Source organism: Carlito syrichta, unplaced genomic scaffold, assembly GCF_000164805.1.
Source record: "Carlito syrichta isolate Samal-C Ts95f unplaced genomic scaffold, Tarsius_syrichta-2.0.1 Scaffold302914, whole genome shotgun sequence".
Taxonomy (NCBI): domain Eukaryota; kingdom Metazoa; phylum Chordata; class Mammalia; order Primates; family Tarsiidae; genus Carlito; species Carlito syrichta.
The window spans coordinates 301,081-317,423 of NW_007247010.1; the positions used below are offsets into that span (position 1 = coordinate 301,081).

At 35.9% G+C, this 16,343-nt stretch overlaps 1 protein-coding gene across 2 annotated transcripts in view; it reads right to left on the minus strand.

Annotated features, from left to right (window-relative positions):
• Positions 1-16,343, minus strand: part of PPA2 (pyrophosphatase (inorganic) 2) — a 117,593-nt gene that overhangs the window by 81,999 nt on the left and 19,251 nt on the right. For both annotated transcript variants that reach the window (XM_021711921.1, XM_008057260.1), the window contains exons 4-5: positions 14,286-14,339; positions 2,456-2,575 (exon numbers count right to left, since the gene is read on the minus strand). In XM_021711921.1, the coding sequence (XP_021567596.1) occupies positions 2,456-2,575; positions 14,286-14,339 (174 nt within the window). The remainder of the gene's footprint in view (positions 1-2,455; positions 2,576-14,285; positions 14,340-16,343) is intronic.

Below are 16,343 nucleotides of genomic sequence, written 5' to 3' on the forward strand. Positions count from 1 at the left end.
ACACCTCCTCACTGAGGTCATCACCCTATCTTAAGTTGCAACAATCCTAACTCACCCTACTCTTGTTCCCTGCTTAATTTTTCTCCAACACACACCACCACCTAATGTTTTACTTGCGGTTTGTTTATTGCCTGCTTATCTGCCTAAAATAAAAGTTCCAAAGGAATATGTGTCACTTTTATCACTACTTTACCTGCAGTACTTAGAACAGGAATACCTAGCAAATATCAGACACCCAATAAATAGATATTGAGTGAATGAACAGTTCTGTGAAGACCTGGTGTGGACACGTTGAGGGACATTAGAAACACTTAAGAAGTCATTGTGCTGGATGGAAGTGAGAAAGAGTGTTGCAAAATGAGGTTGGAGAAGTAAGCAGAGGCCATATCATACAGAGTTGAGCAATGTTAGAGAATGTCTTTTAGCAATAGGAGATCATTAAAGTATTCTTGTATGGGGAAACTATTAGCAGATTTATGTTTTTACAATATTCTGGATGTTGCAAGGAGTCTGAAACTTAGGTAAGTAACAGTGAATGTAGAGTGAATAGAAAAAAGAGACTGCTGCAGTCTAATTCTATTATATTAATATTTCTATTATATTAATAGAAAACTTCTGTACTAATAGACTAATACCATTGCAGATAAGAACATCTTAAAAATTCAAACACATCCAGAGGGGCACAAAAATTTGGCAGGGCTTTAAACAGAAACTGACAGAAGCTTCTTTTGATTTTACTCCATTCCTCACCTCCTTTCCTTCCCATCAATAGGTCTGCTTATTTTCTTTCCACAATAAGATAACAGAATTGGTAGGTGAGTTAATAGTGTCTACATTGTACCCAGTGCTTTAGTTATCAATTGCCCCAATCAGACTATAAATAACTTGACAAAGAACCATAAGATACCAAAAGTACCAGTCATAATTATAATTATAATAGATTACTATAAGTTATATGATATTCTAATACAATAATTCATTTATCCTTAGCACAATCATTTGCAATAGAGATTTTATGTTCTCCATTTTTACAGATGAAAAGTGAGGCACAGAAAGAAAAAGTATCTTGCCCAAGGTCACATAACTAGATAGTGATAATTGGTTTCCCAAACCCACATTCTTAGTAACTTGTTATGCTGCCTTGATCCTATATCTATGTCTCATCTGCCTTTGTATACTTAACACCTAATATACTGCCTAGCACATAAATCCTTAGTTAATGTTTAAAGAAATAAACAAACATATGAACTTTAGTTTATCCCCTACCTGATCTACTTTATGTCTGTTTTTGTCTGTCTCTAATTCAATGGTTTCTTCAGTCTTTCTCTCATCCATCCATCCTTTCCTGTAGATTGTATCCCCTAAGTTTAATAGAAAATTTTAACTTTCCACTGTTGGGTCAAACAGAATAACCATTTAGGCAACTGGGGAGTCAGAAAACCTGTTTTCATGGTTTCAATAGGCATTCTCATTCTTAGCTCATCATTTCAAAGGTACCCATTTTAACTAAGAACGTATCCATGTGAGTGGTCTAACTGCATCAAAAACACCCTGACTCTAAGAAAATAATTCACTTTTTTCTTTTCTCCTGAATTTTTACTCTACATGGGCAGTTGCTTTAACATGCTAAATACAGCAAGACTACTGTTTCTGGGTATTTTCCTAATAGCATCTTAAAATTTCATGTGAAATATTAAAATTAATAAATAAAAATATATTCAATCTGCAGATAGATGGATGGTCTAATGGTTTTTATAAACATAAAGGAAGATGGTTCTCTAAGTCCCCAAAACCTATACTTGATTCAGCATAGTCTGAGTTTTAATCACTGAATAATATAAAAGAGTTACCACTTCCCAGGCATGAGAAAACACGAGAAAAACCAAAAAGGAAAAGAAAGGAAGAGAAACAAATAGTAAGTATCATTCTCCAAGAGGAATGCTGCCTTACCATTAATTAGCTCTTTTCCCTACTTTCTACTTTAAAATTATAAACTCTTAATAGTGAATAATACCAGTAAAGTTGCCTAATTCAGTTTACAATAAAATCTGGGGAAAAGGTTAACAATTTAAAACATTCACCTATTAAAGTTTAAATAAAATTCATGTTATCATATATGAATGTATATAAAGGAATAACTTATCATATTTAAAGGAATAAAGATACAGCCTAGCTTAAAATTTTTTCATAACTAAGACCAGAAAAAGAAATGTGTTCAAAATGTCAAACATGAACATTCTATATGCCTAACTCCAAGAACTTGAGTATAGACATATATAGAGTTCAAAACAAAATTTATTGGTGCAATAAAACTCCATATTAAAAAAACTTTAAATGTACAAATCTCTCCTACTGACATGTCCTCAGAACCAATTTAAATTCAAGTAGTTCATAGGATTTACAAGGCAATTTTGTCAGAAGATAGAAAAGTTTTACCATTATAACAAAATGTTACCTGAGGGAGGGCACCATAATTCCATATATAACCCTTGTAAGGGAAGATATTTGCCACATATCGTAGCTTGTCATCCTTTACGTATTGCTTAATGGGATTCAATGGCTCCTCAGTGGCAATCTAAGCAAATCACAGGGGAAAATATGAGAGAGGGGGATGAGACTTGATTAATTCTATATTCAAATAGTATTTTCTAAAATCTGCTATTATCACACTAAATATCATACATATTTATATGATGTATTATGTAATATAGTTTCAACTTAATAATCAAGATGCTTTAAATTAAGCCAGCTATTATTACCAATTCATAGTTTTATGTAAGAAAAACTGTCGGGAAAGAAAACATTAGATTATATAGTTAGCCACTTTATTATTTATGTATCCCATTATTTTAAACACAAATAAAATGATTGAGATGGCAAGAGGATAGAGAAAAATTGGATTGCTTTTTGTTAGGTAGCTTGGATTTTTTTATTGCCATCAATCTTACAATAATAAAGCTAATTCAAAGATTTTTACCATTACTTAACAGTGAAATATTGAAAGCCTTTCCTCTAAGATCTGGAATAAGACAAGGATGTCCATTTTTGCCACTTCTATTTAATATAGTACTGGAAGTCTTAGCAAGAGCAATTAGGTAAAAATAAATAAATAAAAGGCATCCAAAGTAGGAAAGAAAGTGAAATTGTCACTGTTTGCTGATCACATGATCTTATATAAAGAAAACCCTAAGGATGTCACCAAAAAAAATCGAACTAATAAAGGAATATAATAAAGTTACTGGACACAAAATCAACACAAAATAATTATAGTGAATCTATACATTAATATTAAACAATCTGAAAAAGAAATCAAGAGAACAATCCCATTTACAATAGCAACAAAAAATTAAAAGCCTTGCGTAATCTTCATACCACTTTCCATAGAGGTTGTACTAAGTTACACTCACACCAAGAGTGTCTAAGTGTTCCCCTTCCTCTCATCTGCACCAGCATCTATTGTTTTTTTATTTTTAATAATGGCCATTCTGACAGGTGTAAAATGGTATTGCACTGTGGTTTTAATCTGCATTTCCCTGATGATCAGTGATGCTGAATATTTTTTATTTATTTATTTATTTTTATTTTTTATTTTTTTATTAAACATATTTTTTATTTTAAAATTGTGGGGACAGTTAAGGGTTGGGTATACAAATATGCATCATTCAGGCACCCTTGTTGATAAGGGGTGTCCCCCCCATCCCCAGACAGATATAGACTACTGTTAATTCCAACTCCCTGCCCCTCTCTGCCCCCCCCATAGTTTCCCACTACTATCAATCCTTTTCTTATAGGATTACGATAGATGTTCAAAGTCTACTTATGAGTGAGAACATGTGATACTAAAATCTTTGTTTCTGTGGGAGATCACTCAGTATTATAAACTCTAGTTCCATCCAGATGGCTGCAAAATTCATGATTTTGTTCCTTTTTATGTTTGCATAGTATTCCATTGTGTATATGTACATTTTTTTAATCCAGTCCTCCTATAATGGACAGCATGGTTGGTTACAGGTTCTTGCTATTGTGAACAATGCTGTGATAAACATACGTGTGCAGGTATCTTTTTTATAGAGTGATTTGAGTTCTTCAGGGTATATTCCCAGTAGGGGGATTGTGAGGTCATATGGGAGGTCAACATTTAGAGCTTTTAGGAATTGCCACACTGCTTTCCACAGAGGTTGCACTAGTTTACACCCCCACCAACAGTGTAAAAGTGTTCCCTTTTCACCACAACTTCTCCAGTATCTGCTATTTTTTGAGTTACTGATAATGGCTGTTCTGATTGGAGTTAGGTATCGCAGTGTAGTTTTAATTTGCTTCTCCTTGATGATTAGCGAGGTTGAACATTTCTTCATGTGTCTGTTGGTCGCTCGTATGTCTTCTTTTGAGAAGTGTCTGTTCATATCTTTTGCCCACTTTGTAATGGGGTTGTTTGTTTTCTTCGTTTCAGCACGTTTGAGTTCCTTGTAGATCCAAGATGTTAGGCCTTTGTCAGACGTGGAGTTGGAAAAGACTTTTTCCCAGTCTGTAGGACATCTCCCTGCTCTCTTGATAGTTTCTTTGGCTTTGCAGAAGATTGTCAGTTTAATGAGTTCTCACCAGTCTATCTTATCTCTTATGGCCTATGCGTTTCAGGTTTTGTTCAGGAATTGGATGCCAGTTCCAATTTCCATAAGGGTGTGTCCTGCATTTTCTAGGGTTCTTATGCTTTGAAGTTTTACATTTAGGTCTCTGATCCATTTAGAGTTAATTTTTGTGTATGGGGATATATAGGGGACTGGTTTGAATCTTCTGCATGTGGTCAGCCAGTTTTCCCAGCACCATTTACTGAATAAGTTATCCTCTCCCCAGTGATAGGTAGTGGAGGCGTTTTCAAAAATGAGTTGGTTGAAAAATTGAGGTTTTGCTTCTGGAATCTCAATTCTATCCCATTGGTCTATATACCCATTCTTGTACCAATACCAAGCTGTTTTGATTATTGTAGCTTTATAGTAAGGTTTGAAGTCTGGTAATGTGATACCTCCTGCTTTGTTTTTTTTTTTGCTGAGGATTGCTCTGGCTATTCTTGGTCGTTTGTGTTTCCATATGAATACATGTATTGTTTTTTCTCTGAGAAGAATGTTGCTGGTAATTTGATGGGTACTGCATTAAATCTGTAGATTGCCTTAGGTAAGATGGACATCTTCACAATATTGATTCTTCCAATCCATGAGCATGGGATATTTTTTCACTTGTTTGTGTCACCTTTAATTTCTTTGAGCAGTGTTTTATAGTTTTCATTGTAAAGGTCTTTCACATCTTTGGTTAGGAAGATGCCAAGGTATTTTATTTATTTATTTTTTGTGGCTACTGTGAATGGGTTTTTGCTTTTTATTTGGGTTTCTGTTTATTATTGGGGTAAAGAAATGCGATTGTGTTTTGCACATTTATTTTATACCCTGAGACTTTGCCAAAGTCCTTTATCAGTGCAAGGAGACTTTTGACAGATTCTCTTGGGTTTTCAAGGTACACAATTATGTCATCTGCAAAGAGAGATAACTTGACTTCCTCTTTTCCTATTTGGATACCCCTTATCACCTTCTATTTTCTGATTTCTCTAGTCAGGACTTCCAATACTATATTGAACAGGAGGGGAGAGAGTGGGCATCTTTGTCTTGTTCCAGTTTTCAGGGGAAATGGTTCCAATTTTTGTCTGTTTAGGAATATGCTGGCTGTGGGTTTCTCGTAGATGGCTTTTACTATTTTGAGGTATGTTCCATGTATGCCTAGATGTTCGAGGGTTTTTATCAAGAAGGGGTGCTGGATTCTATCAAAAGAATTTTCCACATCTAATGATATAATCATGTGGTTTTTGTTCTGACATCTGTCGATGTATTTAATTACATTTATTGTTTTGTGAATGTTGAACCAGGCTTGCTTCCCAGGGATGAATCCTACTTGGTCATAATGGATGATTTTTGAGATGTGTTGTTGAATCCGGTTTTTAGGATCTTGTTGAAAATTTTGGCATCTATGTTCGTCAAACATATTGGCCTGTAGTTCTCTTTCTTTGTCTTTACCTGGCTTGGGTATCAATGTGATGTGAGCTTCATAAAATGATTTGGGGAGGGTTCCATCTTCCTCAATCGCCTGGAATGCTTTCAGTAGGATTGGTATCAGCTCCTCCTTAAATGTCTTATGGAATTCTGCTGGAAAGTCATCTGGTCCAGGGCTTCTTTTTTGTAGGTAGTTTTCTTATTACATAGTCAATTTCCTTGATTGTTATTGATCTATTTAGGGTCTCGATTTCTTCTTGTTTCAACCTAGGCAGGTTGTGTGATGTCAGAAAGTCTTCGTTGTCTTAAGGTTTTCAAGTTTTGTTTCCATACAAGTATACATAGTAGTCTCTAATGATCTTTTGTACTTCTTCAGAGTCAGATGTGACTTCATCTTTTGTGTTTCTGATTGTATTTATTTGGGCTTTTTCTCTTTTTTTCTTGGTCAGTCTAGCTAGGGGACCATTGATCTTGTTTATCCTTTCTTTTTTTTTTTTTGAGTTGGAGTCTCACTCTGTCACCCAGACAGAGTATCAATTAAGTCCATTTGGTCGAGTCACACTGAGGTTCCGGATCTCACTGCTGATTTTTTTGTCCTGATGATCTGTCTAGGGTTGTGAGTGGGGTATTAAAGTCCCCAGCTATGATAGTGTTAGAGTCAATATCTTCTTTGAGTTTTCCTAGTAGCTTCTTTATGAAAGTTGGCACTCCTATGTTGGGTGTATATATGTTTAGGATAGATATTTCTTATTGATGGAGTGAACCTTTTATCAATATGTAGTGGCCTTCTGTATCTTTTTTAATTTTTGATAGCTTAAAGGGTATTTTGTCTGAAATTATGATAACGACTCCTCCTTTCTTTTGTGTTCCATTCGCCGGAAAATTTGTATCCCATCCTCTTACTTTGAGTCTGTGTATGTCCTTTCTAGTGAGATGTGCCTCTTGAAGGCAGTATATTGTTGCCTGGTGATATTTCATCCATTTTGTCATTCTATGTCTTTTCAGTGGTGTGTTCAGTCCATTCACATTCAGGCTAATTATTGAAACGTGAGAGTTTGTTCCTATTATAGAGTTCTTATAGAGTTGTTGTTCTTCCACTTGGTTTTTTTTTTTTTTTGGTCTTTCTTTTGGTTTGGGTGTTGGTTCGTGTGTGTTTTCCTCTTTTTTCTGGACTCTTGTGAAGAACGTTGTTGTTTTTTTCTTTTCTTCTGTGTTTAGTACTTTCTTTAGTGTTTTTTGTAGAGGTGGTCTGGTGGCAGCATAAGTTTTTAGGGATTGGAAATCTGGGAAAGATTTTAATTCTCCCTCACTGATGAAGCTTAGCTTGGCTGTGTGGGCTATTCGTGGTTGAAATTGTTTATCTTTTAGAACTTTGAAGATAGGGCTCCAAGCTCTCCTAGCCTGCAGGGTTTCTGTAGATAAATCTGCTGCTATTCCAGTTGTTCTTCCATGGTAGGTGATCTGGCCTTTTTCTCTTGCTATCTTTAGGATTTTTTCTATCATACCTACTTTGTTTAGGTAAATTATTATGTGTCTGGGAATTGGTCTTCTCATTTGTTGTCTTGCAGGGGTTCTATGAATCTCTTATGTTTGAATTTCTGCATCACTGATGAGATGAGGGAAGTTTTCTTCAATAATCTGATGAAATGTTTACTCCAAGGTGGCCTCTGTCTCTATGTTTCAGAAAGTCCAATTACTCTTAGGTTTGGTCTCTTGAAGTAATCGCTCATCTCTTGAAGATTTTGTTCTGTCTTTTTAAACTTCTTTTCTGTTTTTGACAGTTTGGGTTAGTTCTATATTTTGATCTTCAAGCACTGCGATTCTTTCTTCTGCTTGGCTAATTCTGCTTTTCTGATATTTATTTCATTCACCATATTCTTTACTACTGTTATCTCAGTTATCAACTCCTTCCTAGTTTCCTCTTGTCTCTCCTCAATTCTTTTTCATCTCTCCATTAATGTCTTGATATCTAGGTTTGTAGTTTGAGAACAGTCATTCTGGTGGCACTTCATTGTTTGCTGAGAAGTCAGTTTTCTCAGTGTCTGCCCTCCCAGAGGTCTGGGAGAGACCCATATTTTCTTTTGGTTTTTCTTCATTTGTGCAGATTTTTTTCTCTCCCCCTTTCCCTCCCCCTCTTTAATTCTATTTTTCAGGGAAGGTAGGGTTGCTTTTACTTCTTTTGTTCAATCTCCTGTTCTTCCTTATGAGGGTCTTCTGGCTTTGTTCACTTTTGAGGCTGGACTGTGGGTTGGGGGCTGTACTTTTTACAGTTTTGAGGTTTAATTGAGGGGGAAGCTGTGATTCACAATCTATCTGCAGATCCCAGTAACCACCAACAGGTGTATGGGCACACTGGAACACATTTCTCACTGCCTTACTATCTGTCCGTGCAGCAAGGTTTAGGAACAAAAGGAGGTACAAAAAAGGAAAATAATGGAAGAGAGGGGGTCAGGAGGAAGTTAGAGAGAGAGAAGAGTCAGGAAATACAGACATACATACCAACTAATGAGTGAAAAAGAGACACAAGGCCAGAAAAGAGTGAGAACAGACAGACAAACAAAATTCCCTAAAGCATACTGGTAATCACACAAAGACAGTCCAACAAAATCATGCCTTTTGGTGTGCTTTTCCCCAACACAAACAGGCAGTCTAAATTAAAATGCAAACAAAAGTGAGGAAAACAAACAGTCAAAACAATAAAATCAAAAATCAAAATAAGAAACCAGACTAGCTCTGGAATCTTTCCTGAATGTCTAAAGTCTCTTCAACTCTGCTTTCTAGCCTCTCCCCTTTGCTTCCATTGCAGGCAGATAGATTTACTCCAAGCTTGGGTTGGTTCCCTTGGCTTGCTGCCTGAGAGGACTGCAACACGGCTGAGTTGCCTGTATCTGATTCAGCATAAGGGAAGGCCTTTTGTTTCCTGTTTAGCAACATTTCCTTAGAAACCAAGGTGGAGGATGCTTGTAGATGGGTGGGGCAATGCAAATCTCTGCCTGGAAAATGGCCAAGCTGGGCAGCTCCTCTTTCGCAGATCCTATCTCTCCACCTGTCCTTTCTCTCCACTCGTCCAGGTCTGTAGGTGATCCACTATGATGGGATGTGGTGGTGTGTCTCCCACATTAGGCACCAGGGATCAGCTACTTTGCTGGGTGCTGGATCTGGTGTGCCACCAGTGGCCTGAAGTGGAGGAGGGAGCTGGGAATTCCCTCTTCTGGAGCTGAGAGCAGCTGATCAACACTTCCTTAAGATATACTGTTCCCTTACACAACCATGGGGTCCCACGCTGGGTGCCTCAGCCAGAACGGGAACCAGAGCTCCAAAGGACAGGTGGTGAGCAGTGACAGTGGCTTTGGGCCCTGCACAGGGCACTTCAGCCAAGAATCTGGAATCTCTGAGCAGCCAGCGCCTAGAGCCTCCCGGTGACAGCGGCTTGAACTAGGACTGGACAGGGGCCCAGAACCCAGGGTGGGGAGCTGGAATTCTGAGGAGTAGGCACCGGGCTGGGCACCCAGTCAGGAAGGGAGCTGGCAGCAGCTGAGTGCAGGGCGGATCAGTGTAACCAGCAAGGGAACCCAGATCTCCACAAGGCGGTATCCAAGGGCCTCCACAGGCAGCGGCCAGCAGCTTGGGGCCAGGTGAGACATTGTAGCCGGGGATGGAGCTGGGATCTCCACACATCTGGGCCTGCAACCACCTATGTAGGAGCAGCAGTCATGAGGCTGCAATAGCCAGCCTTGTGTGGGACCGAGGGCATTCAGGCCTTGGACCGGTGCAGCTGATGGGGGGTAGGGGGTGGGGGAAGAAAAGTAAGAGTCTTTTTGGGAACTCACTTTCAGAGAATCTCACAGTCCCATCTATGCTGTTGCCATCTTACTGGAATTCCTCTGCTGAACATTTTTTAATATGTTTGTTAGTCACCTGTATATCTTCTTTTAAGAGATGTCTGTCCATGTCATTTGCCCACTTTTTCATGGAGTTATTTACTTTTTTCTTGATGATTTGTTGGAGTTCTTTGTAGATTCAGGTCATTAGCCCTTTGTCACATGTATAGTTTGCAAATATCTTCTCCCATTCTGTAACTTGTCTGTTTGGTGATTATTTCTTTTGCTGTGCAGAAGCTTTATAGTTTAATTAAGGCCCACTTTTTTTTACTTTTGCTTTAGTTACATTTTCTTTCAGGGTTTTAGCCATAAATTCTTTGCCTAGGCCGATGTCCATAAGAGTTTTTCCTGGTTTTCTTCTAGGATTTTATTTTGTTGAATAGGGAGTCCCTTCCCCAGTGTATGTTTTTGTCATCAGTTGCTTGTAGAACTAAAAGTAGATCTACCATTGAATCCAGCAATCCCACTATTAGATGTCTACCCTAAGGAACAGAGGTTGTTCTATAAAAAAGACACTTGCATCTACATGTTCATCACAGCACAATTCACAGTCACAAAGATGTGTAATTTACCTAAATTTTCATCAACAGATCAATGGTTAATGAAAATATGGTATATATATATATATGCCATATTTTCATTAACACCATGGAATACTATGCAGCCAAAAAAGAATGAAATCATGTCCTCTGCAGCAACATGGATGGAGCTGGAGATCATCATCCTAAGTAAACTGACTCAGAAAATCAAACACCACATGTTCTCACGCATATGTGGGAGCTAAATGATACAAAGATGAAGATAATAGACAGTGGGGAAACCAATAAGAGGTGGAGAGGGAGGTTAGAGTTCAGAAACTGCCTATGGGCCACAATGTTCACTATTTGGGTAATGGGCAACTGAGACCCAATCCCCACCACTACACAATATGTCCATGTAATGACTACACAGGTGTACCCCAAATCCTAAATATAAATTTAGAAAAATTAAAATACTTAGGAATAAATTTGACCGAAGAGGTGGAAAATCCATATACTAAAAACTATAAAACACTAATGAAATAAATTGAAGATAAGACAAATAAATGAATAAGTATCCTGTGATCATGGATTGGAAGAATTATTATTAAAATGTCCAAAGTGATCTTGTAGATCAATGAAGAGTCAATACAATCCTGACCAAAATTCCAATGTTATTTTTTTTTTTTTACAGAAATAGAAAAAAATCAATCCTAAAATACCTGTGGAACCCAAAATCAGAAAAAATAAAAATAAAAAATATAAACAAACAGCTAAGGCAATCATGAGCAAAAAGAATAGAGGTGGAGGCATCACACCACCAGATTATCAAACTACACTACAAAGTTATAGCAATTTTAAAAGTACGGTACAGGTTAATATAGTATTGTATGGTACAAATCCAAAAATCCAAAGTCTGAAAAATTTTGCATTTTACATTTTTGAATTTGGGATGTTCAACTGATGATATTTTTTAAAAATCCAAAAATTGGAAACACTTCTGGTTCTGAGCATTTTCAATAAAGAATGCACAACTTGTACTGGCAAAAAAAAAATAGAAACATCAATGAATGACACAGAACAGAAAGCCCAGGAATGAACCCAAGTGTGTATGATCAATTGATTTTTAACAAAGTTGCCAAGAATACACAATGGGAAAATAATAGTATCTTCAATAAATAGTTCTGGGAAAACTAGATATCAGCAAATAGAAGACTGAAACTGGACCATTATTGCACACCATATACAAAAATGAACTAAAAATGAATTAAAGACTTAAACATAAGACCACTAACTACAAAGCTAGAAAAAAAATTATAAAGCTAGGAAAAAATACAGGAAGGAAACTATATAACATTGGTCTGGGCAATAATTTTTTGGATTAAATGCACATGTAACAAAAGTAAATATAGACAAATAGGATTACATCAGACTAAAACAGCTTCTGTGCACAAAGGAAACCATTAACAGTATGAAGAGTCAACTGCCAGATTGGGAATAAATTATTTGTGAGCAATACATCCAATAAGGGATTAATATCTCAAACAGATAAGGAATTCAACTCAACAGCAAGAAAACAAAAGTCTGATTAAAGAATAAGCAAGGAAACTGAACAGACATTTCTCAAAGGAGATAAAAATGGCCAGCTATATGAAAAATATGTTCGAATTAGGGAAATGCAAATTAAAACTACAATGAGATATCATCTCATACCAGTCAAAATAGATATTAACAAAACAGCAAAAGATAACAGGTATTAATGAGAATGTGAAGAAAAGGGAACACTTGTACATTGTTCATGGGAATGTAAATTGGTACAGCCATTATGAAACACTATACAGAGGTTCCCCCAACTTAGAAAAAATTATTTTTATGATGATCCAGCAATCCCACTTCTGAGTATTTATTCCAAAGCTTAGAAATCAGTTTGTTGAAGAGATGTCTGTACTCCCATGTTCACTGCAGTACCATTCACAATAGCCAAGATATATAACCAACCTATGTGTCTATCAGCAGATGAATAGATAAAGAAAATGTGGTATATATACACAATGGAATACCATTTGGTCTTTAAAAAAAAAGGTAATTCAATCATTTGTAACAACATGGATAAAACTGGAAACATTATGCTAAGTGAAATAAGCCAGACACAGAAAGACAAATACCACATGTTCTCACTTTTATATGGAATCTTAAAAAAAAAAGAAAAGAAAAGAAAAAAATCAAACTCGTTGAAACAGAGATTAAAATTATGGCTAAAGAGATTGGAGGTGGGAGAAATTGGGAAATGATGGTCAAAGGATACAAAATCTCAGTTAGACAAGAATAATACATTTGTTGTTGTTCTTGAGGCCTACTGTGCAGTGTGGTGAATATAGTTAATAGCATACTGTCCCTTTCAAAACTGCTAAAAGAATAAATTTCAAAAGTTCTCACCACAAAAAAAAAGATAACTACTTGAGATGATAGATATATTAATTAGGTTGATTTAATTATTCCAAACTATGTTCATAAATTGTAACATCACTGTGTACTCCATAAGTAAATACAATATAAATCTTCCATTGTGATACAATTTAAAAAATCATCAAAAAAGATTCTGAACAAATGATTTTACTTCAAAGTTACTTTTCTATCAAACATATTCATATTGCCATTCAAAAAAAAATCTATGCAGCCGGGCTCGGTGGCTCAGCCTGTAATCCCGCACCTTTGGGAGGCTGAGGTGAGTGGATTGCCTGAGCCCACGGGTCCGAGACCCGCCTGCGCAGCAAGACCTCATCTCTACAATAAATCAAAAAATCAACCAGGCCTGGTAGCACGCGCCTGTAATTCCGGCTACTCGGAAGGCTGAGGCAGAAGGATCACTGGAGCCCATCAGGTCGAAGCTGCAGTGGCCGGGAGTGGTCACTGTGCTCCAGTCTGGGCGACAGAGTGAGACTCCAACTCAAAAAAAAAAAAAAAATCTATGCCATAAATTAAAATAATAACTGAAGCCATGTTGAATGAAGAAATATTGCTTCAATTAGGTAGATTCTCACAGATCCTTGGATCCTACACCTACCTGAGGTAGAAAGTAGCAGTAAAGATGAAACATTATACCTGGAGCAAGACCAAAAGAAGAATCTAATATCTAACTTTTCTTATTAAAGTGTTGACAAAAATACTGACTGGACCTGGTGAAAGTATTGAAACTTCTCCAAATATAAATTTTGAAATACATTTACATAATAATGACTAATTTTAATATTTAAAATAATACTTGCCATCACATACAAACAAAGCAACATAAATTAAATTTCACTTAGAACTATAAGGAATCCTGTCTAACTGAAGGAAGAACAATAAAATTCTGAGGAGTAAAAGAAAAATTCTAGACAGGTTCATGTTTTCTGGAAAATATATTTTTAAAAAGCTAGCTAGGGGAACAGCAGATGCTCTTGGATAGGGCTCATAAATCAAGTTAATCAAGAAAATGCTGGTGGAAAAATTCGTGGTAGAGATAAATTCTAAAGGAGAATTTAGTTCTTAGAAATTAAAATTGCTATCAGCCCTGAATAAATGTTTCAGTTGTATCTATGAACTAAATATATTTCAGAATCTATTTAAGTAAACCTTGAAAATACTTGCCATTTCCAAAGAAAGGGAAGACAAAGAAAATTAAACAAATATATGTATAAAAGATTAGAGAGGCAAAATTGAAAAAAAAAACCAGTCTTTAAACTGCACATTCAGCTTTGAATATTTTTCTCAACTCTCCCAAAATCAAAATATTATGCCAGACAACCTGAAACAAAGTTTTTATATCATTATTATCATTTTGGTTTTATATTAATAAAACATACCCATACCTCCATTTTAGCATTTGTCCACCGAGGTACTTCTACAATCATATTAAACAAATTCTGTAGTTCAAAAGAAAACAAAATAGAGAACATTAAAAATTTTACCTACCATTTTTTTTTAAGTTATCTCCTTTACAAGAATGCTTTAGGTTTTTTCCAACAAAAACTGCTTAGAGGCTTCATCATACATCTAATTTATGCCTAACCTAGCAGAATGTAAGCCACCAAGTCACTTGAACCCTACTGCACTGTGTTAGATGTTATGATATGTCTGGAAATACCTTAGCAGTGTAGTGTCAGAACTAAAATGGAGTCAGGAAATACATTTTGATTTTTATTTTCCAACTGAAATAGCAGTGAGAGACTGAGTCCCTCATGTAAGAATTCATTCTCACTTTCCCAAGTTGGAAAGTTAAGTATAATAATCTCTATCCCACTTACCACACATAGTTGTTAGGATGATCAATTATATAATTCCAATGAAAATACACAGAACACTATGAAGTAAAATATTTTGACAGTTATAAAACAATATTTAAGTCCAAGTTAAAATTACAATGTACAATTAAGGTCAAAAACATGGCTATTAAAGAGCTCACAAAGAGTTAGACGTAACTTTCTAAACTTAGCTTAGCTAGCTAGTGATTTCAGAGTCCAAAATGATAATTGTTGCTGTTGCTTTTTTTTTAAACCAAAAGAGACTCTAGGTTAAAAATGAGTAAAAATAACTTGCCACTATTTGCCTTACAAAGAGAAAGTCTTAAGGTTAAGTTGATTTGTATGCCAATTTGGTATCAATAATGTCAGGGAAAAACAATACTTTAAAATAGTGTACTTCAAGCAGAGCCATGGACCAGACCCAATCTGCAAACTGATTTTTATCAGCTCATTTCAAAACGTTTGTGGCAATTTGCAACTGTATTTTACTACACCTATTGAATCTAATAATCAAAAATTGGAACCTGAATTACACTTTTCTTACAATTAATTTTGATTGTATTTTTTTTAAGTACCAGTTCACAACAGATTAGAAATAAAACAAAGCACTAGTCCTTTACCACAGATCATGTGAGAAACAGTGATTTAACCTACTTATTTTTAACCATGCCACACATCAAAATCACCTGATCAGCTTTAACCAATTGAAAAAAAAAGGTTCCCAAAGCATCACCTCTCACCAGTTTGAACACAATTTGTCTGGAGTGGAGCCAGAGCACTGCTTAATTTTACAGGCTGTCCAAGCAATTCTAATATGCAGCCAGAGTTTGTTTAAAACATTACTAAACAATATCATGGGGGTTTCCTAGTGTAACATGGAATACTGTTAATTCAAAGAAGGCTATTTACACAATTAAATGGAGCTATATAGTGAGCCTGAAAAGTAATAAAAGTAATGATAGTTTTTATTTTTTCTAGATAAGACTAAAGTTTACAAATGGCAAAACTGCAGACCTATAATGATATAAACAACAAAGCTGAGAACAAATTCTCAAACAACTGCTCCTTAAAAGTATGTCTCATACCTCTCTTAGCAACCTTATACACACTCATGCTGTTATGTTTCATTTTCTATGCTCTTTCATGAGGTACCCCTGCACCTGTTTAAATATGTCTGAAGTAGCTGTTAAAAAGGAAAACTGAAGTAAATGGCAGATGTTCACATAATTTATTCATCCCTGAAAGCCTGGCTATAAGAGAACAAATGCATGTGGATGAATACTTAGAGGTGACAGAGAAGACCAAGCTAGTAACAATCATTTTACACAATGACATCTACCAAAACCACTCACAGAGATTTGAATTAGGCCAAAAGAACAATAGATGAGGTTTGAATTTTAAGCCTACAAACCCCACTCTCCCTCATCATTTGTTCCTAATCACTGAAAGCTTATTTCCAGCCTGCCTTTCTTCTCTCTAGCTAAAATGCACTTGGTCGGTAATTTTTTAAAGTCATCGTTAGCCTGCTTTTCCTAAGATTAATATTAATTATAAACCAACAGTGGTCTGCCAAAATTTATTAGAAAATCAAAAAGATAAAAGGGACACAAATCAAATCAGAAAGTT